This window comes from Halichoeres trimaculatus, unplaced genomic scaffold, assembly GCF_033239565.1.
Source record: "Halichoeres trimaculatus isolate MK-OKI-2021-1 unplaced genomic scaffold, fHalTri1.1 fHalTri1_scaffold_5, whole genome shotgun sequence".
NCBI lineage: Eukaryota > Metazoa > Chordata > Actinopteri > Labriformes > Labridae > Halichoeres > Halichoeres trimaculatus.
Window position 1 is genome coordinate 32252696 of NW_027437183.1, and position 24865 is coordinate 32277560.

Consider the following 24865-nt stretch of genomic DNA (forward strand, 5'->3'; position numbering starts at 1 on the left):
GTAGCACCGGGCTGCTAGCAGCGCTACATTTAGCCGGCTACTGACTTAATATACAAAATTACGTTTGTTTAGTTTCACTTTTCAAACAACAGCGCTACGTAACTGTACTGATAAATGTCTTACCGTGTCGTGTTGTATCCGAAAAAGTTGTCTGGACCAAAGAAAATCCAAAATAAGCTCACACCTTGTTAGAAGTGCATTTTTACGGCAGTGTGCGTGAGACTCCGGGCCAGAGGGTGGCGCTGCAGTCCAAGTTAAACAGATCCTCCTCAGCATCTTTAGAAAAGCGTGATGCACAAAAACCTCCCTTTTAAGCACCTTTTTAGGTCGAATGTCACAATGACATCGCCGTATCAGCTTGTGGCAAAGCAAAGCAAAACCTTCAGCAACCAGAGAGAGGCAGAGAGACAAAGACGTCTTAAAATGTCTGCAAAGTTAGTACGAGTATCTCTTCAAACCCAGGAGACTATTTTCATCTTTACATTTGCAGTACAAAGAAAAGACGACATTATGTATGTAGAAAATGTCTTAATGTATTTTTTTTTTTCCATTATGAAGTGTCTCCGGCGGCAGAGAGGCTTCGTTACATTCTGAGTGAAGATGACGACATGCCCACACCGACGCTCTTCACAGAAATGGACACTTTACAGCGAGAAGGAGATGAGCTGGAGTGGAAGGAGTCTGCCAGGTGGGAGACCTCACTCGAAAGCACAGAAACACACACTCACACTCAGAAATATCCACAGTTTTCACCTCACTCTAGGCTGTTATCTAAAATTGGTGTTTTATGTTGTCAGATGGGTGAAGTTCGAGGAGAAGGTGGAAGAAGGAGGAGAAAGGTGGAGTAAACCCCACGTGTCCACTCTGTCCCTGCATAGTCTCTTTGAGTTAAGGACATGTCTCCAGACAGGAACAGTGCTGCTGGACCTGGATGGCTACTCATTGCCACAGATAGTTGGTGAGCACTTCATATTCCACTGTCTTCTCTGAGTTGACCATGTGTGTTGGACTTGTCACTGTCAGCTGTTTAAGCATGATTAGATCCCAGTGTAATGCTGTGTAAACCTAAATGATGATGCTTGTTATGCTTAACCCAATAATCTAAAATTCATTAACCAACAAGAATCTTTCCTGTTTTTTTTGTAAAGTGATTTTTTATGTCCTGTGGGGGGGAAATGATGTCTGAGAACTTTGCACCAGTGTGTGTGGTTATTACCATTTAACATCTGTGGGTTTGTCTATGAGTCCCATGTTGGCTGCTTGCAGACTGCACACAGATGAGCACTAACTCTGTGCTCACCAGCTGTGATATCATCAAAAACCCAACATGGTGTTGTATAAATATGATATAAAAACTTATAAAACAAGATTATCTGATTTTATTCAGCCGTATTAGATGTAGCTATTTGATAGATAATTGTTTTTATGTCAATGTTTTTTGTTTGTTTGTTTGTTTGTTTGTTATGTTTTGTTTCTTTCTTAATTGGATGTTTTTAGTAAAAAAAAAAAAAAAAAACAGGACACACAGTGACATGCATTTTGGCAAAAAGTAGAAATCAAATTTATTAATAGACAAGTTAACATATTAATGGAAGAAGACAAAATTGCACTGCATGTTTGAAAAGGGTATTAAGGCATTTAAAAAATGTTATTTTAGTTTCAAACCTTAGTTTTTCTGTCAGTTTATTTGCCCAGTGCCACTGAAATAGCATGTTGTTCTGTCATCATTTGAGCCATCCTGGTCATAGATAGATTTTTTTCAACTTGGATAGATATATTGACAAGTTACATTATGACAATGCTTTTAATTAAAAACGTAAAACGATATTAAAAAAAATAAAATAAAATCATCCTGTAAAAGTTTTTTTTAAAAACTGTGGCAGTTTCATCTTAAGAAAGAACCTCTGTCCCTGTTCACAGCAGACTACATGACACCATAAATTTAGACAAATTTAAATAGACATCCCGCCTGTCTTTTTGGTCTGACTGGAGATATTTGTCCCCGTCACATAGTCACATTTGATGAATCACAGGAAAAGACCTCCTGCTGTGGCCTATGGTCTTACACTTCTCCAACCCCTGGAATTAAAAAAAAATTGCTATCTATTAAAACATAGTTTGGTTTATTGTTGCAACAGCAGAATAAGCTGTTTGGCATTGGCAGAGAATATTTGGCAAATTTTTTCATATATGCAACCCACATACTCAGTGCTGCTGCTCATCCCACAAGTGCATGTTCCTCACAATGCTACAATTACAACATTTAAAAGAGAAACAAACAGGCTTTACAACAGTATAAGATTTATTACCAAGAAGCAGTGTTACTACAAAGAAATAATCCACCAAAAACAAATTTACTTACTTCTTCTGTGGCCAGCTTGTTGTAGCAAAAATCACAAACACTCTGTGTTTGAAAGGCAATTTAACTGTTCAGAGAGTTGTTTTTTTTTATGAAAATTGAGCCAAAGCAAATGAGATGAACTTAAATTAAAAGCAGAAACGATCACAACAGACCCTTGGTTGTTATTTGCTGGGTCTGGTCCAATCTGGTTTATTTTCTTACCATCACAACTCTCCAGGGTAGTCGCAGAGGAAATAACGGCCAGGGTGTTATGTTAGATTACAATGAGTATCCAAACACAAGTCTGTACCATTTTAATTATTTTTTTTATTTATTATTTCATTTTATGAAATGAATTCCACTGAGGTGAGCAGCTTGGATCACAGCTCCCAAAAGCACCAGTTGTAACTATTGAATCCAGATTTTGATATTCAGGTGGCGGTCTGCCAGTAACTTATCTACTGATAACTAAACAAAGACGTGACCCTGAGCAGAGCCCAGACTTCATCATCACCAACATGATGAACCTTAAAAAAACCAATAAAATCCAGCCAACGGAGTACCATAATATCCTAAATAAAGCAGCATTTGATAATGCTAGAAAACGTGAATGAAATGATGCTTATCTTTCCCCATGTCACTCACCCACAGCACATCAGAAACTGCAGATCCATGTGGTGAAGTCAATAAATCAGTAGGAAGGAAAAAATCATTATCAGCCAGTTGCTATTTTGCCTCAATATTAGCAACCACTGGTTATCTAACAAACCACCCACACAGACGATTAGCTTTAGTATGAGTGGTTTAAAATGAGTGTTTTCTACTCCTTATTTTATTAAACTGTTAGTTACTGATAAGAATCCTTGGTTTTTAATTTTCTTTAAAAGCTTGTTTCCTTTTCATAGTGATAAAAGCGCATCAAGTTTTGAAGTAGGGGATTCAAAAAAATGTCTTTGCTCTTTTTTTTCAGCTGTGTTCAGACCATGAGGCATGTTGCTCAAATATGTTTCATTGCAGTAAGACACTACGGTGAAATATGATATAAACTTAGTGAATATAGAGTGTGATGTTCTTCCCTAGAATGTTATTTCAGCAGCTCCTTTAGCATCAACCACCAAATCCCTTGTTTACGCTGCACTGTAAGACTCTGATGGACATTTACTGCAGAATTTCAACAGTGCTGTCTTCTGTTTTGATTTGACAGTGTAATGCAGTCAAAAAATGTGACTTCTGGGTAAATTAACACTTGCCCATGGTTCCAATAGTCAAATACTCCTAATAACAGTAGTTTACAGTTGATAGCGGAGGATCATGGGATATTTGTGACGTTATGTGATTAATGTGCCACAGTTTATATAGAGCAGGTTACTGGCTTGAATACTTCTAGTAAATACTTTAAACATTGAGTGTATAGCAAAATTGCTGCCAGTAAAATACTGTTTTTATATTTATGCAGCATAAACTATAACTTACTGTATTTATTTTTAGAGTAAGGATACTTTCAAATTACAGTGAGTTACAGACTGCAGTTTGACTGCCTGTAAATCTGAGTGATTTTTAAAAAGTTTTACAGTACATCCATGCTATGGGTTATTACGCATCCTGATATCATCAGGGATCCTGACCTTACTGTGCTAATAAAAAGCAAGATGCTCTTTCAGCAGAAAGATGTGATGCTCATATGCCCCAAAAACAAAATCAAACATTTTTTTCGTTGGACCATAGGACAGTCTTTAAATTCCCCTCAGTCCATCTTAAAGGGGCTCAGGTGTAGTAATGCCTCTAGATCACACTGATTTGTGGTTTCTTCTTTGTCAGGTGCAGTTTAAACCTTGATTTGTGGATGCAGTAATGAACTATGTTCACAGACTGTTTTTGGTTGTGGTACCACTTTAGAGTCATGTCTGCTTTGAGGCCTTCCACTGTTGGTTGTAAGGTTTGATTCCTATGTTCAGACATTTCTCCTGGCTCTCTGAATCTGTAAATGATATTATGTGCTGTAAGTGTTGAAATTTACAAATTATTCCTTTACCATTTTATATTTCTGAAATGATTTCCTCACCCAGTCTCTCACAGAGTGGTGAACTCTTTCCTGTCTTTACTCCTGATGGACTCGTACTCTTTTCATACTCACTCATGTTGCTAACCTGCTGAAAATTATTATAATGAGCTGTGAAGTTTCCTCAGATGGCTTTTTAAGTGTTACACAGCATTATCTTTTTTCGAGTGTACTGCTGGCATCAAATTTAAATGTGAATGTTTTTCTTCAGTTTTTGTTTGAGTTTTGACTAGGGCTGTCATTTTAACGCGTTAATTAGATTAATTGATTACACCGCAAATTAACGCGTTATAAAATTAACGCAGATTAATCTGGATCCCAAACCCACGAGGCGTTCAAAGACGCACTTATTTTCAAATGTCTAGCATTTACAAACCGTTTGTCCTACATGGAAAAAGTGGTGTTCTCGTCAAATTTTCAAATTTCTGACGGTCCCTGGATGTATCACACCTAGCAACATGCTTTGAATCGGGGGGGAAGAGAGAGTGGGTCCACATCTCGTTTATTCACACGCCCTTTTTGAAAATCTACAGAAGATTAACCGTTTGCTCGAGCTCAATTCTGTAAAAAACAGGTAATTTTACACTCTTTACTGCATCAAACAAGCCCTAAATGATCGATAAATGTCGTGTGTTTAAATCTAAAGAATTCTTTGAAAATTTCCTTCCATCTTCCTGGTGTTTTCAGCTTGGGGCTGCTCTGCACCAATCAGCAACAGTTTGTGTGTTCAGAGCATGTTAAACTGAGAATACTTCACTTTTCTTTGATCCAAGACTTGGAAAAAAGTGTTTTGTACATAGTTCCTCACAGTTTTAGCCTTTAGCCCTGGTTCTCCTGACCTCATAGAAGTATAGAAGTTCATATTGCAGTGAAAATTGAGTCCACATCGAGTAAAAATGTGACAAAAGCAAAAACCGTCCTAAAAATCAAATCAGCTTATCTTAGGTGCAGGACTGTGTAGATTTTGTAAAGATAGAACCAAAACACTTTTTTCATTTGTTCCTTATGCCTCAGGGTACCTAAAATGTGTTGTATATATTCCCACCTTATTTTTAAATGTTTTTTAATGTCTTTTAATGTAATTTTAATGTCCTGGAATTCAAATTCTTTGTTTTGGGACCTTAAGCAGATATGAGATTAAAATGCGATTAATTAGATTAATTAATTACAAATCCTGTAATTAATTAGATTAATTTTTTTAATCACCTGACAGCACTGGTTTTGACATTTCAAAATATCATCTTTTTACTGTTTTGAACAAAGGACTGTAAGATTTGCACAACATCACTTTCTATTTTTGAGCATTTTGCACAGTGTGATGTCTCTCAATAAAAACAGGGTTGTAAAGTACACGTTTCTTTTTCCTCAAGATGACATCATTGAGCGACAAATCGAGGAAGGCATGATATCACCCGACCTTAGGGAGAAGATCAGTTTCGTTCTGCTGAGGAAACATCGACATCAGACAAAGAAGCCAATCCACCGCTCACTAGCCGACATGGGAAAGTCCAGCTCAACCGCCAGTGAGTATCCAGTATTTGTATTTGTATTTGACTCAGTGGTACATGAAGTCCACAAAGATCTCCTCTATGAGAGACATACTGTGTATCAATGTTTGATGACTGCATAAACACTGCAGGGTTTCCTCATTATTGCATCTGAGCAGGGTAAATATTTCATAAGAACCATGACCCTACATCTCTGACTGCCTGGTCGCAACTCCTGTTTTTCTCTTTGTTTATTTACCTTGGCAGGTCGACCTGCAGGGCCCAGAGGGGGCCAGGGTCCAGGGCCAGGTGCAGGGCCTCTACCAAACTTTAATCGATCAACCGAGGATCTCCGAATGAAGCAGCAGCCTGCAAATTATGGCCGCCTGCGTGAGTCTCTGTCTTAGAAACAAAATACACCTTCTGCATTTTAGTAATTGCCTTACTTATCTCTCTGTCTCTATCTCTAAAAATCTTGAGCATGTATGATCTTGAATCATTAAGTTACATAAAGACATCATCACACTGTCTGTATCACTGTTTTATGCTCCAGGTCACGCCCAGAGTAGAAGTATGAATGATATCGCAGATACCCCCAGCACAGACCAGGTGATTACTTTCATCCTTTTCACACATCTACTTTAGAGCTCCAGAAAGTGACTGAGTTTTCTTTTTTCTTGATTGTAACCTGCTCACACTGATTGTAAATGTTCCTTTGTTGTAACTGGTCTTAAACTGTGTCTATGTCTGTGACACGTGTCGTTACTTCTGTGCTTTGAAACAGAGGTCAGGATTTACTGTCGCTCATGCTGAGGATTAACGTCCAAAGAGTGATGAATGAGTCTGTGATTTGAATTATTAATTCTATTTTTATGTTGAACAATTAAGAAAAACACTGTCTGTCCGGCTCTGAGTGCGTGCCCTAGTTATGAGCGGTTGTTGAATTGTATTTACCATCCTGCAGTAGTTACATGTGACCGCGGACAAGTGATAGTTTAATACTGTGTGTTTCTGAGTGTGTACCATATTGTCTGTGTCAATATCGAGCTGGCACAGGAAAAAATGGATTTCATGGTCCAGTCCGCGTGCTTGGTGCTCACATGTAGCCACAGATTCGACTGCGGGTTATCGGCGAGGCCCTCACTATTGAGTGTTATTGTACTGCTGTCCTATTTCCTGCCACACCTTTACATGCAATCAGACAGAGCAGGTCTGTTTGTTATCGCTCTGACAGGCTGAGCATACATTTTATTTGTTCCTTCTGAATATTTATTTATTTGTTTATAGTTTTATTTTTTTTTAAGATTTAACGCTCATTAATATATTTTGCAAACAGATGTATGCAGATGTATTTATGACCTCCCAGAATATAATATAGCAGGTTATTGAAAAAAAAAAAGATCAACTGTTGTGGGATCGATCTGGTCACTACAGCCACAAATATTACAAGAGATCAACACATGTGAAGATGCAGATATTATCATTACAGGCTATCAGTTTTGCTTTATAGGTGTTGTTTCTATTAATGAAAAGAAAGTAAAAAGGAAAGAGAAAAGAAGGGGGAAAAACAGATTCAGGCTCCCAGCTTAAAATGTGAAGCTTTTGTTGGTTTGTTCAAAATTGGTTTTAAAAAAATCAAAACCTTCATTTTTTTTAACTGATTGTAAGAATCATAAAGTTTTTTTTACATTTAGTGTAGTGTAATTGTTTCATCTATAAAGTGGTGGCCAAAATGATTGGAGCACTTGGTGTATGCCTGATGTTTCAGCTGTTTTTATTGAACGGCCTTTAAAAGTAACCAAAAAAATAAACAAAAATATATTGATAAAGTCATTATGATGCTCTATATACCGTAGAATAGAGTAATCATGAACTAAAAGTAGGAGCACAGATGGCCTAGTGGTCTAGGTCGCGCTCCATGAGGTTTACCCTGGTGCTGGTGGCCTGGGTTCAAATCCAGCCTGGGGCCTCTTTCCTGAATGTCACTCCCCTCTGTCGCCCTGTTTCATACTATATCCACTGTCCTGATTTATTTGATTAAAGGCATAAAAAGCCAAAAAAGAAGAGCTAAAGGTAGATAAAAACACAAGGACTCACTTTATATGTGCTTTGTTGTGCAACCATCTGCATGTTTCATGATTGTGCATTGGAGGCAAAAAAAAAAAAAAAAAAAGGTCAATGTTTTATATCTGATGTGTGTTCTCATATTTTTTGACACTACTGTATCTGTGAACATTTAAAATTAGATACTGGGCTTTTGTGGGCTCAATTCTGATCCTTTTGGAACCCTGTAGCAGCTTTACATGCCTTACAGCTCATTAAAAAAAAACAGTTTTCGTCCCTCTGATAATTTAGAAAACTCTTATTTCAGCCTTTGTCTTTTAGCTTTGTCTTAACTGCTGTCTCTTTAAGACTCCCTGCTCCGCAAACCCTCTTTCTTCTGACTGGCCAGCCCTCTGAAGGCCTGTCAGGGGGTGGAGCTAAGAGCAGATAAGTTAGGGGTCATTATCAATGACCTAATCATTTCAGCAACTCTCATGAAGATCCCCTGCTATTTTATATATTTGATCAGTTTACAGACAGATTTAGGCATTTCTACTACATACAGTGGGGAAAAATAAGCATCTGATACACCACAATTTTTTCAGTCAAACTTACCAAGAATGGAAATGTCTGTGATTTTTTTATCCTCGGTACACTTAAGCTGAGTTTCCACCAAGCGGCTCAGTTTGGTTCATATTGTTTCAAATGTAAAAGGTACCAATCCCTTAACACTGCAGACCGTTGATTGGTCGAAAGAATCACTCACTGTGCAACAATGGCTGTAATTCTCCTCGCGGCACACAAACAAAGCTTGATTGAGCTTTGTAACAGAGAGCCACATTTAAATCACAAAAAAAACAAATTGCTGCATGTTTTCCATCGTTGCTCTTTGTTTACTGTGTCATACTTTTTTTCTTCATTGGATTTATTAGCGGGGTTGCGCTGCTATGGCGTAACGCTATTAACTGATACTGCTTTCGACATCCGGCTCACACACCGCCTACCATGTATGAACTGATCTAAACTGAACTGCTTGGAGGAAACGGGGCTTTAAGCTATGAGAGAAAGAATCTTAAAAACATCCAGAAAGCACATTGTATGATTTTTAAATAATTAATTTGCAATTTACTGCTTATTTATAGAATAGTTACTCTACATCTGTATTTAGAACACAGGAAAGCAGGATACCCCTTCTTTAAGAAATAGCTTACTGCACCAACAAACAAAATGTGGAAAAACAATCCAAGTGTAGAACAGCTGAGGTATATGATCAATCGATGGAAGTTGAACAGACTTAAACAAGACTAGTTGAATATTAATGTCTCACACACTCTCTTTAACTTCTCTTTTCTGCAGTTAAAAAATAAGTTCATGAAGAAAATCCCGAGAGATGCTGAGGCATCAAACGTCCTGGTTGGTGAGGTTGACTTCCTCACCAAACCCTTCGTGGCCTTTGTCCGTCTCGCTCAAGCAACAACTCTTGGGGGTCTAACAGAAGTCCCTGTTCCCACCAGGTGAAGCTTTGACTTTACTTCCTCTAAGTCCACAACGTTCCTTTCACTCACACCATCCCAGAGCTTTTCTGACACATCTTATACCCGTACAGGTTCCTCTTTATTCTCTTGGGACCTCAGGGTAAGGCCAAGTCCTACAACGAGATCGGCCGAGCCATAGCAACCCTAATGGTCGATGATGTAAGTGTCTGGCATGAATTCTCAATGCTTTAGTGGAAGTATTCTTTTGCTAAGTTTTCTAACTCCTGTCTAGTGACTGAAGTCTGAGAGGGGGTTAGTCATGTCCAGTTTGAGAGCGGCTTTTTTTTGGCTGGTTCAATCCTCTCTGCTGTCCATTTATCTCCTCCCAGCTCTTCAGTGATGTAGCGTACAAAGCCAGGGATCGAGAAGACCTCATCGCAGGCATAGATGAGTTTCTAGATGAGGTGATCGTGCTTCCACCTGGGGAATGGGATCCCAAAATCCGCATTGAACCTCCGAAGAAAGTTACCTCAGCTGACAAAAGGTCAGAGTTTTACCATCCATCTCTTTAAAGCTGTTTGTTTGTTAAAAAATGAGAAATGTTCCTTTAACAGTCAACAGAAGTCTATCATCCAGCAGTCAAGACTGCATTGTCATAAATTTAATCTGACAAATTCAGTGTCTCTCTCTGTCCAAACCCTTCCACAGGAAATCTGTGTTTTCCTTAAACGAGCTCGGGCAGATGAACGGTACGGCTGGAGGAGGAGGAGGCCTCGCTGAGGACGAGGAGATGCCGGTTCAACATGAGCTGGGTGAGGAGCTGGCATTCACAGGACGGTAAGTAGTGATCACCATGTGGAAAACTAAAATACCTGAGATATTTCAGCTCAAAAAAGAAAAGGTGAATATCGTGGAACAGATACATTTCTCCCTCAAACAGAAGTATTAGATGTCAGATTCTGATGCATGAACAAACTTTATTTTTTGATATTTTAAAAGACGTAACTTCCAACATGTAGAGGAAATAAGTGGTATTTTTCAGTTGTGCTTCTGATAAAACACTTTACGCTTAATGTCATTTTAAATTACACGACATCTGGAACTCGGGCTCCTCCTCTTCATGGAGGCTTGAAACACAGGCTGATTTTTCACACTGTAAAACAAAGTATTAGGATGCTATAATTACTGTTTTCCTTTATTTAGCTCTCTTTCTTTTTCTTTCTCACTTCACTTTTATCATCACAAGTAAACAACAAACAGAAATGCACACACCCAGAAAGAGCTTCATGAGGTGCAGCATGGAGGATGATTACAGCCTGAAGTGACAGAGTGAAGTAACACTTTGTTCATAAGCTTGAAGGCTCCTGGAGACTTTGATTACAGCAAACAACAGACAAAATAATAAGCGTGATGAACACACAGATCCACATAATAAAGTGTCTCTGACTTCACCACAATCACTCATTATGGTCTGCAGTGAACCACTCAGGTTTTATCTTCTAACTGCATCAATAAAGCATGTGGAAAGCATGAAGTAAATCATGTTTATCGTATAGATGGATCGAATGATAAAATACAGGGGAGGTTAAACACCTCACTGATTAAAATACAAAGCAGAACGCTGATAGAGAGAGATCAATGTGCCTCTGCTCATCTCCTCTCTAAATCATCTGTGTCTGCACTTTGTTATAATAAACCAACAACCTGTGGCACAAACACTGAGTTATTAGATCAGGCTAGCTCAACTGGGTCTCATTATCCTTATCTTACTGTGGTTGTTATGCTCTTGACCCTGTCTTTCCCTGCTCACTTTGACTTCTAACAAGCTCTTTGTTAAAAGTTTGGTCGTCCATTGTTTAAGTAAAAGTTTTTTCCTTTGTATTGACAGGATGAGGCAAAGAGGCGGGTCTTAAGCCTCTTTGCAGCCAGTTACAGGGTTCCCACAAGTCAGTCAAGTCCTTAACCTATGAGCAAAATTCTTCAATTTAATAAACAATAATTGAATATTGATAACAAATAAATAACAAGAAAATAGAAATTTCACTCCGTTAGAGAAATAAGCTGTTAACACAAGACTTCATTATTTTAAGAGGGGCAATTTGTTCGTTACAGCATATAGTATGAGTAAGTGAAAAGAAAAGGTGCAAAGACATAAAATAATATAGAATAAACTAACTAATAAAATACAACTTAGTAAAAAGCTGGATAAATTAAAAATAGCATAAACTAAATTTAACAAAAAAAAAAAGTGATAAAATAGAATTTGCTCAATAAAAGTATAATGAAAAAATGTAGAGTTGTAAAGTGACAGTCTTAAGCAAAGTGTTATTGATCAATGAAAAGTGAAATAACCTGGATGTGTTTCTGTGCATCACAGCTTCTGCGGAGGTCTGTACCTGGACATAAAAAGGAAACTGCCGTGGATACCCAGTGATTTCTACGAGGGTTTCCACATCCAGTCCATCTCTGCTGTGCTCTTCATCTACCTGGGCTGCATCACCAACGCCATCACCTTCGGAGGCCTGCTGGGAGATGCTACTGAAAACTACCAGGTAGATCAGAGAGACAGCATCAGTAAACCAAATAATCAAGCTGGTCTTTTTGTTCTCCTTTCAAAAAATAACAAAGTGACAATATCTCTGACCATCTCTGTCTCCGCTCTGTTCCAATCCTCCGTCAGGGTGTGATGGAGAGTTTTCTGGGAACAGCTCTGGCCGGCTCCGTCTTCTGTCTCTTCAGTGGTCAGCCTCTTATCATCCTCAGCTCCACTGGACCGATCCTCATCTTTGAGAAGCTCCTGTTTGAGTTCAGCAAGTAAGACTCCCCAGAACCAAATGTTCCTGATGTAGATCAACTTAAGTTGGTTTGATGGAGATTGTTGACTGATGTAACGTTGGAGCAGGTATTATTTAATAAGCCAAACATTAAAAAGGTTTATTTAAAGAGTGACGTTAACCCAACTTGTTTGAGAATACCTTCGTAACACATTTAAGGTCCCATATTCTGCTCCTTTTCTGCAGTTTAATATGGATCATTGATGTCTTCATGAAATGGTCGTAACATTTTTTGATCCAAAAAGCCAATAAATCAAGCACAGCAGCATTGTTTCCAGGCTCTCATAGCCCCTCTGTTCAGAACGCTCTGATTTAGTGGGCGTGACCTTCATATGTAAATGAGCCACCACTGATACCGCCCCGCTCTTCAGCGTCACTGAGCGGCGCCACGAGCTCCGAGTGCACAATGTTTAGAAAACAGCGAAGCTTGTTTACTGTAACATTACAGGCTAAAACAACAGGCTAACTGCAGCTAAAGTTAGCATCCTGAAGCTAACACAGAGACAGGGGGGACACTGAGGAAAAGCTCTTACATCTGCTCCACAGCACACAGCATTTAAAATACTCACATTTCCAGGGTCCGAGGTTTGTTGGTGGATGGTTGGTAATGAGCCTGGATTCAGGACCAGTCTATTCTCGAGCCCTCTGTTGTACTGTCCAAAGTTGAAAAACAGTCAGCCATGAAGTGACTAACACACACGTGCACAGTTTTACTGAGTGTAGCTGGAACATTTCTTTGATAAATGAACTCTAGCCACTTAGTCTTGTCTTCTTCCAAGACGGGAAGCTTGTGCATGGAACTTCGTGGCTGTTTACAGCCAAAAACAGAGCAGTGATGGCAGCAATGGCTGCTGGAGCAGCAATGGGGAGGGGAGTGGGGGTATCTGCTCCGATGGACCAATCAGGTCAGACTTGCTCCTAATTGGTCAAAAAAGGGAATCGCTGACGTCAGCAAACCCCGGAAATCCCAACCAGCTCGTTTTAAGTCAGGTTTTACATTCACAAGCACTACTAAATACAGGCTCTACTAAATACAGGTTATCACATTTTGTGGGCTGGGAGGAAAGCCAAAGACCCACAAATTTCACTAAAAGACTTAATAAAGTGATTTTTGCATAATATGGGACCTTTAATTTGAAATGCTAGGGTTTGGTTTGCTTGGTTTTTTTATGTTCACTGTCTCATTCATCAAAGGAACAACGGCATAGATTACATGGAGCTGCGTCTTTGGATTGGCATCCACTCCTGCTTGCAGTGTTTTGTCCTCGTAGCTACAGACGCCAGTTACATCATCAAGTACATGACACGCTTCACGGAGGAGGGCTTCTCCAGCCTCATCTCTTTCATCTTCATCTCTGACGCCATCAAGAAGATGGTGGGCTCCTTCAAATATTATCCAATCAATACGGACTTCAAGCCCGACTTCATCACCGCTTACAAGTGTGAATGCCTGGCGCCAGACCCGAGTGAGTTCACCCCTTGGCTCAGGGAAATAAAGGTGGATTATCCACAAGATGGAAAGTCATGTTCTTGGTCTTGGTAGACTGACCCAGCAGGCTGTAGAGGAGGGTAAAACCTTCTGTATTTGGTTTATTCCTTTTGAAAATGTGAGTTTCTGCAGTTGTTTCTGTAAACATCGATTTCTGTAACTGATTTGTCTCTTGTTCGTTTTCGCCATGCATGAACTATTTGGCTGCCATCTCTTACAAGTAAGTGTCTCATCGTCTGCATTAGCTCAGAGTGCGAAGTCCAGAAGCTGGATTCTCATTATCTCTTGAATTTCTGTTTTTTTTTCCTTTCCCTCTTGTTTTTCTACCCTTCCCTCTTCATCTGCTCAATCGTTACCTCCCTGCCTCCGTTTGTGTCTCACCAATTCATGAACAGTGGCTGCAATGATCTTCAATGGTTTAGTTCCAATGCCAGATAACAGCTCTAGTGTCTCTGGGGTAAGTGCTTATTTTCATTCACTTTTTTTGTCTCTGTTTAGCTGCAGATTCCTGTAAAACAAATGATAAAGAGTTAGCAACAGTGGTTTAAACATTTAACCCAGATATTCACAGACTGAGTTGTTAGGTTTTCCTCTTTCTTTCCTTTGTTTGTCTCCTCTCTGACTCTCCTTTACTGGTTGAAACTTCACTTACATGACAAAAACAAATCCACCTCTACATCTCTTTCAAAACACTTGACTCTTCTTTGTCCTCTTCTCCCCCACACTGCCACCCACCCAGTTGAATGTGACAGCTCTGGACTGGAGCCAGTTAAGCAAGAAGGAGTGTCTGAAGTACGGAGGCTCTCTTGTGGGAAAAAGCTGCAAGTACGTCCCAGATCTGGCTCTCATGTCCTTCATCCTTTTCTTCGGCACCTACTCCATGACGGTGTCCCTCAAGAAGTTCAAGTTCAGCCGCTACTTCCCCACAAAGGTAACACAGTGACCTGTGTTTAATGTTAGAAAGTTTCATGTTTTAACACACATGCATGAACCATTATGGGATGCACACTGCAGTCATCCAAGCAAGGCGTGTTTATTTACACAGTACATTTTGGAAGCAAGGTAATTCAAAGTGTTTTACATAAAATACATAAAATAAAAACACATTAAGCAAACATCTAAAGCAGATTAAAGGAATGCATTTAAGTTTCAGTAAGAGAAAGGAAAAAAGCCAAAACACAAGGTTAAAGGTGCTGTGAGGAGTTTTTAAGAGCTTGCAAAAGTCCCCCTTCTAAATGTATGCCTGATCGTAATCCACACTTTAAAATGAGATTATCTGCACCAATATTACAGGTTACAGGTTTTTTTGAATTACTACTTCTTAGCTTCCTGATAGGGTTGAGCAGGACCGGATCGGTTTACGGCAGTTTAGTAGAGAGAAGAGATAAAACACAGATATCTGTGTTTCGTCTCTGTTCAAAACGATTTCTGTGATTAATTTTATAGTGGTGGTTGATGCTGAAGCCTAACTGTCAGACAGAAAAAGGACAGAAGAGCAGAAGAAAGATAAACAGGAGAGTGACAGTGCACAAGCTAGAGGCTAACACAGGAGCTAATCTGTTTGTGTTAATGTTGATTCCAACCCACAGTCAGCAGTTATTCTGCTGTGGTCTGTTCAAACTTGAGAGTCTATCAATAAATGAAGAGTGAGGTTACGTTAGCTCTGCTTTGTAGATGACTGATAGGACATAACCAGGATTTACTAACATTACACATTACAGACATGTCTTAGAGCACAGGGCTGCCAGTTGCATTAAATATAAACAGCTACTAAACTACTTACAAAATGACAGTGTTTACTTATTGTTGCATTAGCCTACACATACGTCAGAGCACTGGGCTGACGACATCGCAAACATATAGCTGGCTGCTACAACGTTTGCTTGATATCAGGTTTCAAACCGCAGCGCTACATACCTGTACTGATAAATACCTTACCTCAGTGCATTGTATCCAGTAAAATGTTGTCTTGAACAAAGAAAATTTGTTTCCATCTGATCTCCATCAAATTCAAAAACAAAAACACACCTCGCTAAAATCAATTTAAGACAGTGTGCATGAGACTCAAGGAGGAAACATAAGGTGGCGAGGGAGTGCAATTAAAACAGATCCTCCTCATAGCATCTTCAAGTATTCATGAGATCCTTTTATTGTAACAGGTCTGCATGTTGGCACTGCCTCACAGCAGGAAGGTCCCTGGTTCAGTTCCCCTTTCTGTCTGACGTATGATACCCATGAGACAGTTTGAATGTTTGGTAAACCACCAACTTTAAACCTCTTGTTCATAAATGTTTGACCACTACCACGACTAACAACAGAAATTGCTTAAAGGCTTAAAGGCTGGCTTTTTTCTAAAGCTAGTTTTGACGTGAGATTAATTAAAAAGAAAGTCCTACAACTCGCCAAATCATCACACATTTATAGTGAGAGTTGTCATTCCAGCTCATGAACTGACTTTCTGATGGTGAAATATCAGGATTGGTCTTATTTTTTCCTCAAATTGAATTGTTTGTTTTTCTTTCAAAATCTCCTTTGAATCTGTTTTGTGTCTCTGTTTCTGTCCATGCCACCAGTTGAGGAAACTCATCAGTGACTTCTCGATCTTCATGTCCATCATGACATTCGTCGGCCTGGATATGCTGATAGGACTTAAGACACCAAAGTTAATCGTCCCGACAGAATTCAAGGTAGAGTGACTAATTTACAAACTGTGGTTTTATTGAGGTAGCTTAATTAAGATATTGAAGAGGTTTTGGAGATTCAACAGACTTAGTTTACCCTCAGTAACCTCCAAGACACAGATAAAAAACTGGGTGTTTTCCCTTGCCTTCTGGCTGAATTTTTTTTTTTAACTCACTGTGGGCAAAGAGCGCATTTTTGTACAAATGTTTGAATGGATGAACAACTTATTTATGGATAATGTCATGATCTTAATTTCTCTTTGATGTTTTTGTTGTTGTTCCTGTTTTTTTTAACTATTGATTAAGTTTCTTATTTAACTGTAGCCGACTCGGCCGGATCGTGGCTGGCTGGTGATGCCATTTGGGAAGAACCCATGGTGGGTTTATCTGGCAAGCTTTGTCCCGGCTCTTCTTGTTACCATCCTGATCTTCATGGACCAGCAGATTAGTGCCGTCATAGTTAACCGCAAGGAAAACAAACTTAAGGTAGGTTTGCTACCTTTTATGATTGTTTGCATGCTGTATTCCTACAGTCTTGCATATATATCTAGGCTTTTAATGTTTTGAAAAACACCTCTTGAGTGCTTTATTATTAATAGTTTTTATATTTATGAACTAAAAAGAGAGATTTTACCTTAGAAACTCAATGAGTTTTGTTTGTTTTGTTATAGAAAGTGAATGTCTGTCTTGTTCTGTCCCTGCAGAAAGGTTGTGGTTACCATCTTGATCTCTTCTGGGTGGGCGTCTTGATGGCGGCCTGCTCTTTTTTGGGCCTGCCCTGGTACGTGGCTGCGACTGTCATCTCCATCGCCCACATTGACTCACTGAAGATGGAGAGCGAGTCCAGCGCTCCAGGAGAACAGCCCCAGTTTCTTGGAGTCAGGTTTGTTGACAGAAAATGTAAACACAAAACAGAAACACAAAAGGATTCTGGCCTAAGCCGTAAACCCACTGCCACCAGCTTAATGGCAGTACTTCTTTGTTTTATCACTTTCCAAAACACAGAGAACAAAGGATGACGGGGCTGTTGGTGTTTGCTTTGACTGGGGTCTCCATCTTCCTTGCTCCAATACTTAAGGTAGGCACATGGCTTTGTTCTACTGCAGGTGATCAGAGTTGAAAAGGAGGGAAATAAATGCTATAAATAAAGAATAAAACTAAAATAAAGAACAGAAAATAGTTTCATTACAAGATAATAGAAGACAAAAATAATGCCTGAATTGATTGTAGAGTGGAAAAATGTACTTGTTGAAACAAGAATGTCCTAATACAAAAAACCCAACAGTCTCCACTGTATCCATCTTAGTTCAGCTGAGCTGGTTTGGACTACAAACTTGTTGCTCTTGTTTTTTATTTTGACATAAGTGACAGGTAAGATCTCATTACTGCTTTTCTTTTTTGTTGTTTTTTTTTAAGATATGCAACACATTGCAGCGACAGCTGATTAATTCAGTCAAAGCACACCACAAAGTAATATAAAACAAATACAATGAAATAAATGTCGTTAGAGCAGTGGTCCTCAACCCCCCGTCGTAGACCGGTACCAGACCGTGGGCCAATTGGCACTGGGCCACACATAAAAAATACTCAACTTAAATTATTTCAGTTTGATTCATTATCTGATTCTGAGCAATGTTTTATTTTGAAAAATTACTGGATATTCTCCATCATACCCGTCTATGACTCATTCTTGATGCCAAACCTTGATAAAATAGACACAGACAAACATCTTTGGAAAGTTTCTTGAAGCAGGGTAAAACAAAACAGTGAGGAGACAGAAGAAGAGCCGGTCTGTGAAAGTATTGTCTGACATTAAACTGGTCCGTGGTGCAAAAAAGGTTGGGGACCGCTGGGTTAGAGTACTGATGATAACAACAATAATAATGATTAGTAGTGAGGGTTTCTATTCAGTAGTGTTTGCTGCTAAATCCCCCCATCTACAGCCAAACAGAGACACATGCACATGGAAGTGGTTTCTAAAGCTATCTTTGAGTTCTTTAAGGATTTTTTGCAGTATCTCCAAGAGGCCGGGTAGGGTGTCCTTTTTTAGGGTTTTCAGAATATGGTCACCCTATTGGAAGGGCAGTGAGTAATGAATGTTTTTATTAGGGAAAATATATTTCACATAGATAAGTCATTCAGAACCAACACAGTGGGGTCACATGACACCTCCATTCCAAGATTTTTGTAAGCACAGAGCTGACCAATTTCCAAGAGTGAGAAACATCTTTGCATGTCCAAAACATACATATGACAAGTCCATCAGATCATGAAGTACAAACTGGTGATGATATAAGTTTCATTTAAGTAAGATAGGTTGTTAGGGAAAAGTTAAAAAAACTTGTTGATAGTTCAAGTTCTTATAGGTTTCCACCATACATCTCCATTTGTTATCCCAGTTTAGATACCAAGCCCTTAATTTGTCCTTGAATGTTCAAAATTGAGTGTAGGCAGTGCAGTTTAAGCAGTCATTCCTGCTTTTTATCAAATTAGGCAAAGTAAGAAGCATGAGCGTCCTACTTAGACTTTAGGAAAAAAACTGGAAGTTCTCCATTTGTAATTTTACTTTTAGAAAATTATTAAAGCCATGTTTTCTACTGCTTTTAGTTCATCCCCATGCCTGTTCTGTATGGCGTCTTCCTCTACATGGGTGTCGCCTCCCTCAGTGGAATCCAGGTAGGTTGAAGCACCAACGGTTATTGTTTTTGACCACAGCACTAGGTCTGAGTTATTGAGGCTTGGTGGCTGTTGTGTCATATTTTTGTGGGTAGTTGGAAAGCTGATGGCCTGGTAGATATGTCCCATGGTTCCCTTAAAGCCGATGGAGAAGCATGGTCATTTTGACAGCCCAGGTATCAGACCCTGGGCTGGATATGTTAAACGAAGCAGTAACTTAAGTAGACGTGGATTTTATTTTTATTTTTCTAGTGTTTGGATATTATTCTAAAATTCTTGAAGTAAACACTGTTCTTCTTCCTTGTCTCATCATCTTCCACAGTTCTGGGACAGAATTAAATTGTACATGATGCCATCCAAGCATCAGCCCGACTTCTCTTATCTCCGTCATGTTCCTCTGAGGAGAGTTCACCTTTTCACACTGGTCCAGATCATATGTCTAGCCGTCCTCTGGGTCCTGAAGTCTACCTTCTTGGCTATCATCTTCCCTGTAATGGTGGGTGATATTGTGTTTCTCATACTCATGTCTTCTGATTCAAAGCCTACACATAACACATTAACTGTTGTTCAGGCACTCCTTGATGTCTGTTTGCTACCCATTAGTTGGAAGGCTGCTTTCATGTATCATAGCGTAGCTCCTTTGATTCTCCTCCTCTCTCCTCAATCATCTCTCCTCCAAGCAGCATGAAGAGGTGTGGGATCCACTTAGCTGTGGCAGACCCAAAACTTTTTCCACTTTGACTGTGGACCAAGGACATATTACAGATCGGGGATGCAGGGAAAATGCTCACACTTCATGCTGTGTTTAAGACACATGAAAGTCAGAGCGACTTTAATTAATTATTAGTAATTCATTTGTTTAGATGCATCATGTTGATTCTGTGTCAATGAATGTGACAAATATAATAAAAGTTTAGTGTCAATCAATAGAATAAAGATGGTAATACAGACTTTTAGCTGAATGTCTTCTGGGACCAGACTTTCATCCTCTGTTTATTAACTAAAAACAGAGTAAAATTATCGTCTAAAACTCCAACAAACATGAATGAGAAAACAAATATCAGCTTGTCAGTCTGCCTCTATGTGGAACCCTTTAGATCCTTGGACTGATGGTTGTTCGAAAGATGCTGGACATGGTCTTCTCCCAGCATGACCTGGCCTGGCTCGACGACCTCCTGCCTGAGAAAGAGAAGAAGAAGAATGATGACAAAAAGAAGGGGAAGGAGAAAGAGAAGGAGAAGAAGAAGGGCAAAGCAAATGACAGTGAGGACGAGGTGAGATACTCGAGCCTCTACTGCCCCCTGTAGGTTTTGATTGATCATTACTAGAGTTTGTAATGAGTCACAACAATGTGGGAATAGGACACTTTCAACATTCTTCTTTTGTTCCTGTTTTTTGTCCCTGCTTTCTCTCTAAAGTGCAGTCCATCGCTCTGTTTTGCTCTTCTGCTCTTATAACCTGTGTTGTCATTTGTGTGTGTGTGTGTTAACTCACAGGAGAAGTGCCACAACTACTCTAACCACTCACCAAGTTCAGAGTCAGACTTGGATCGCAGGTACTGTGTCCTCAAACTGCACATCCCTTATAAAGATCTTGTCTATCCTGATGTTGTACAGTCTCAGTGGGGAGCATACTGCCAGCCTGCTGCCACAGGTCGAGCTCTTTAACACACACAAACACACACACACACACACACACACACACACACACACACACACACCTGTCTACAGAGGCACGGACAAATACCTATGATGCTTCAAGTTATAAAAAGTGAACAAACTGAACTTGAGATAAAGTTTCAGAAATAAAAGTTTTTAGTTTCCCCTTCACCTCTAGTGTTATTTCTCCATTCAGATAGTGTGAAATAGCTTATTAGGTATCTTAGTGTGTGTATTATTGTAGAGCATCCAGTTTCTGACTTCATCAGTCCTGACTGTGTATTGGACTGCACAGGACGACACCCGATAGGAGCACCCGATAGCACTGATAGTTTTCATACACCTGGACTGAAGAGAGGCTGTAAATAAACATTTTACAGTGAATGTAGCAGACGCTTCTGGTAGACCACCTGGTCTTATCTTCCTTTACAGCAACACAAAAGAGAATACGCAGTTTTAAAATATATTTAAAGAAAGCAGCAGCATGTAAACAGCGTTAAAATTACAATATGTTATGTTAGTTTACTTTATTATGTTTCTTTTATTTTATGGTAAAACTGTGTCATAAGGATGACAGATCGAGGAATGTCCCGTGTCCGATATGCTAGGCTATAAACCCAGTCTTAAGTCAAGTTTAACAAAAAGTCAAGTGTAGTGTACTTAAATAAATCAGCTTTAGTGCATTACTCAAATGAACATAGTAAACGTGACTTTTTCAAATGCAGATTTGATTACAGCCATCAATGTTAGCTGACTCTTTCCAAAATTGTGAAGTCTTTGCTTTCAGTGTACTTGCTTATTCTGGCTGTTGCAGATACCAGTATATCTTTAGACTCCAGAAGAGAGTATCATAACCAGCTCTAATACCCATGAAGGACACACTCCAGTTAGCATGACGGCATGGTCGTTAAAGTGGCCAGTCACACACAGCAGCAGCAGTCTTGGCCTGATGATGTGTTAACTGGACAGGACCTTAAAGCATTTTGATGCAGTTTGAAATACTACTCCTTTTTTTTCCATTGATTGTAACAATAATTGTCCAAATAGGTTAATTTGGTCTGGCACTGTGTATTTTATGTAAACACTTTTTGTTACTAGACCAGTGTGGTTTCTTCTTTCCTCGACATGTTTAGATTTCAAAGTTCCAGCAGTCTTCTTCTGAAGAGTCCTGTGATGTTGCTGTAACTTGTACGTCAGCTGATCTATAAAGGTTTGGTCATCTTACCTGTAGCGGCAGGATGACCACACTCCCCATTGTCCAACAGGCTGAGCAGCATCCTGGTTTACTGTCCTCTGGGAGGAGGAGACAAAGGGAGGCTTTCTGATCTTCGAAGCCAAAGTCCCAGAGGATGGTAAACTGGGCAGAGGAGGCTGCCACACTGTCTCCACACATAGGATTCAGCCCTAAGACTGTCTGCCAACAGGGGGCACAGTGATCAAGCTTATCTCTATAAATCAGCTGAGGAAGAGGTTTGTTGTTGGAAAATTCTGAGGTAAAATAAAAAAAAAAGATAAAATTAAGAAAAAAAAAAATAGAAATCACACTGGCCAGGTTACAAAACTGCCTAACAAAACAACAACAATAATATCAGTAATAAAAACTAATTAATTTATTATAATATGATAATAAACGAATTTAAAACAATAATATCAATAAAAATAATGAAAAAAATATAATAATAATAATAATAATAATAATAATAATAATAATAATAATAATAATAATAATAATAATAATAATAATAATAATAATAATAATAATAATAATAATAATAATAATAATAATAATAATAATAATAATAATAATAATAATCTTCTTTTGGACATGTGCCTCCACAGTTGCACACAGATTATGTACAGATACAAACCTTCCTCATAGTCCAGTGTCTTGCTTCAGATGGCTCTCCTCTCCATGCACTTTAAGGCAATGCAGATCAATGTTTTGTTGTTACTGTTACCCATCCTGCCATGCAGTAAATGAGCTAAGCATCCTTTCTGAAAAGCTCAGTATTATTTCTCTTCATTGATTTGTGTTAGTTTTAATAGAAGTCGTGACTGTCTGAAAAAAATGATGACCTGAAATGTTTGATGTTAACTTTTTTCTGTGTTTTTAAGCCATATTATATTTAGTCTGATGTGTCTGTGGTACATAAAGAGGATTTATGGAAGGCCAGTTTGTATTATTTTGTTTGTTTTATCATCCACATGCAACAAGCATCATTGTTTTGGTTGTTTCTTTTTCTTCATATGCTGATTTTCCTCAGAGGATCAATCTGTGATGCTCACACATGCACCTGAAACGCAGCCTCTTTGCTCTCTGAATGATCTGAATCACCTGTCGCAGCAGTTTCAATGAGAGTGCTCGCATTGAAAGTGCAGCTGATTCTGGTGTTTATGCTCTTTTTGACTGTGCTTTTTTTATTAAGAGGGGATGATGGGAAGGGTTTGAAAATAGAAAGTTTGCATTAATTCTGCATTGCTTGAAAGAGGCATGGTTAGGAATTGATAATCTGATTCATATGGATTTGTTAGATGATTTGTGAGATATTAAAGCATGTATGAGGTAGCAGGATTTGTGTATAGAATAACAGTCATTTTAACAATGTTTAAAGTGTTCATGGTATAAAACCCTCCCAGTCTTAGCCTAAAGACAACAAGGTCACAGTGAAGCATAACAGCAGCTCATTTCACTCTTCAGACACTTTGTCTCTCTCATGACTCAATGAGCTGCTGTTGTGAACACCAGGCCTGATGATGTCTCCTGGCCGAGCTCCTCCACCCTCCCCAGCCTCTCCTCCCTCAGCCCCTCAGTGTTTCAGCGTGTGGGTGTGTATGGTAACCGGAGCTTGCCCTTCCGTAGCATCACCCTCCACCTGAAGATCTCCTGTCCGTCGTCTCCCGCGGTGCCAATGGGCCGAGGGATGGCCTGTCCTGTGCCCCAGGTCAAGATCGAGATGGAGTCGGACTATGACTCAGACATCGACCCCCACCCCCATCGGGACATGAGCAGCGAGACCACGTTATAGAGCTGAGCCTCAACATGGTGTTGACAGAATAACGCACAGATAGGAGAGAGCAAACTGCTTGATGCAGCCACTGCTGACCCACTTACATTTCAAGGCTGTTGGCAGACGTGACAGACTGGTTGACATGGGACTTATCAAACCAGTGGAGCTGGAGAAGTTTAAGTATTGGCTGTAACGTGCTTTTAAATCTGTGCATCTTTGAAAGATATTAACTTTAATCTTATAATAAATATTTAATTTATTTATTTTAATTATGTATATAGCCACAATATATGTGTATAAATCTAAATATGTGTGGTGTAATATATCTTGGGAGTGAAAACATGTACATTGTATTGATGCTGCACTTGTATTTCCTCAAACTGAACTCATTTTAAATATGTGCAATGCCTCAACAAGTTAAACAACATTACCCTCCATGCCTGTGTGCACACAGTTTGACTATGAGGCTAGAGTTATAAAAAACAAGTAACAAGAAAAAGAAAACATGTATTTATTACCTTTATAACGCCTAGAAAGCCATGCCCACCGATGTGTGTACATGCTTACATATTTGTGTTTTGATGTTTGTTTGAGTAAGCTGTAGTGTGCCTCTAGTCTGGGAGCAATCCTCCTGTCCCATTTAACCTACGTGTAACTCGCTATGGTGGCACAGTAACCTGGAACAAAAAGAAACAACCAAAAGTGCTGATGTGCTGATGTTGCATTCAGGTTCATTTTTGATCTATAAATCTGTCTACATGGATTAAAAAATATACTTCCACTCAAATACCACATGCATATTAAAATAAAAGGAAATAAACATGAAAGTTATTCATGGACTGTCCCAGAAAAGTTATGTTATTAAAATTAAACATTCAAAATGAGACCTGTTTTGTTGAACATGGATTCTTTCTTAGATTCTTCTATCAAATCTTTTTTTTTCTCTTTTTTTTTCCATCTTCTTGCTTTTTGGTTTGTATTTTCTTGTCCACTATTTTAAGCATATTTAAACTCCAAACTTCAAATCTTTCACCTCATTTAGGACAGGAGCATTATGACTTTTCACATTTGTATCACAGAATCTTTCTGAGATATTAAAGCTTTATAAACCTTT

General features: G+C 39.0%; 1 protein-coding gene across 1 annotated transcript; it reads left to right on the forward strand.

Moving 5' to 3' along the window:
- The first annotated feature begins 282 nt into the window (after positions 1 to 282).
- slc4a5a (solute carrier family 4 member 5a) lies at positions 283 to 23892 on the forward strand. Its single transcript, XM_074669825.1, has 24 exons — positions 283 to 434; positions 559 to 688; positions 798 to 958; positions 5771 to 5923; positions 6155 to 6277; positions 6441 to 6496; positions 9287 to 9444; positions 9537 to 9624; positions 9795 to 9949; positions 10114 to 10242; positions 11783 to 11957; positions 12086 to 12219; positions 13434 to 13705; positions 14151 to 14185; positions 14468 to 14659; positions 16302 to 16415; positions 16734 to 16895; positions 17114 to 17292; positions 17415 to 17487; positions 19017 to 19085; positions 19408 to 19581; positions 20183 to 20359; positions 20582 to 20640; positions 23604 to 23892. Coding segments are annotated over exons 1-24 (3135 nt in total). The 5' UTR covers positions 283 to 433; the 3' UTR covers positions 23770 to 23892.
- Positions 23893 to 24865: the final 973 nt, after the last annotated feature.

Excerpts from the sequence above, each read along its gene's own strand:
- slc4a5a (XM_074669825.1), top strand. Across the intron at positions 11,958-12,085 it reads ATGCTACTGAAAACTACCAG|GGTGTGATGGAGAGTTTTCT; the intron begins GTAGATCAGAGA and ends ATCCTCCGTCAG. Across the intron at positions 19,086-19,407 it reads CCTCCCTCAGTGGAATCCAG|TTCTGGGACAGAATTAAATT; the intron begins GTAGGTTGAAGC and ends CATCTTCCACAG.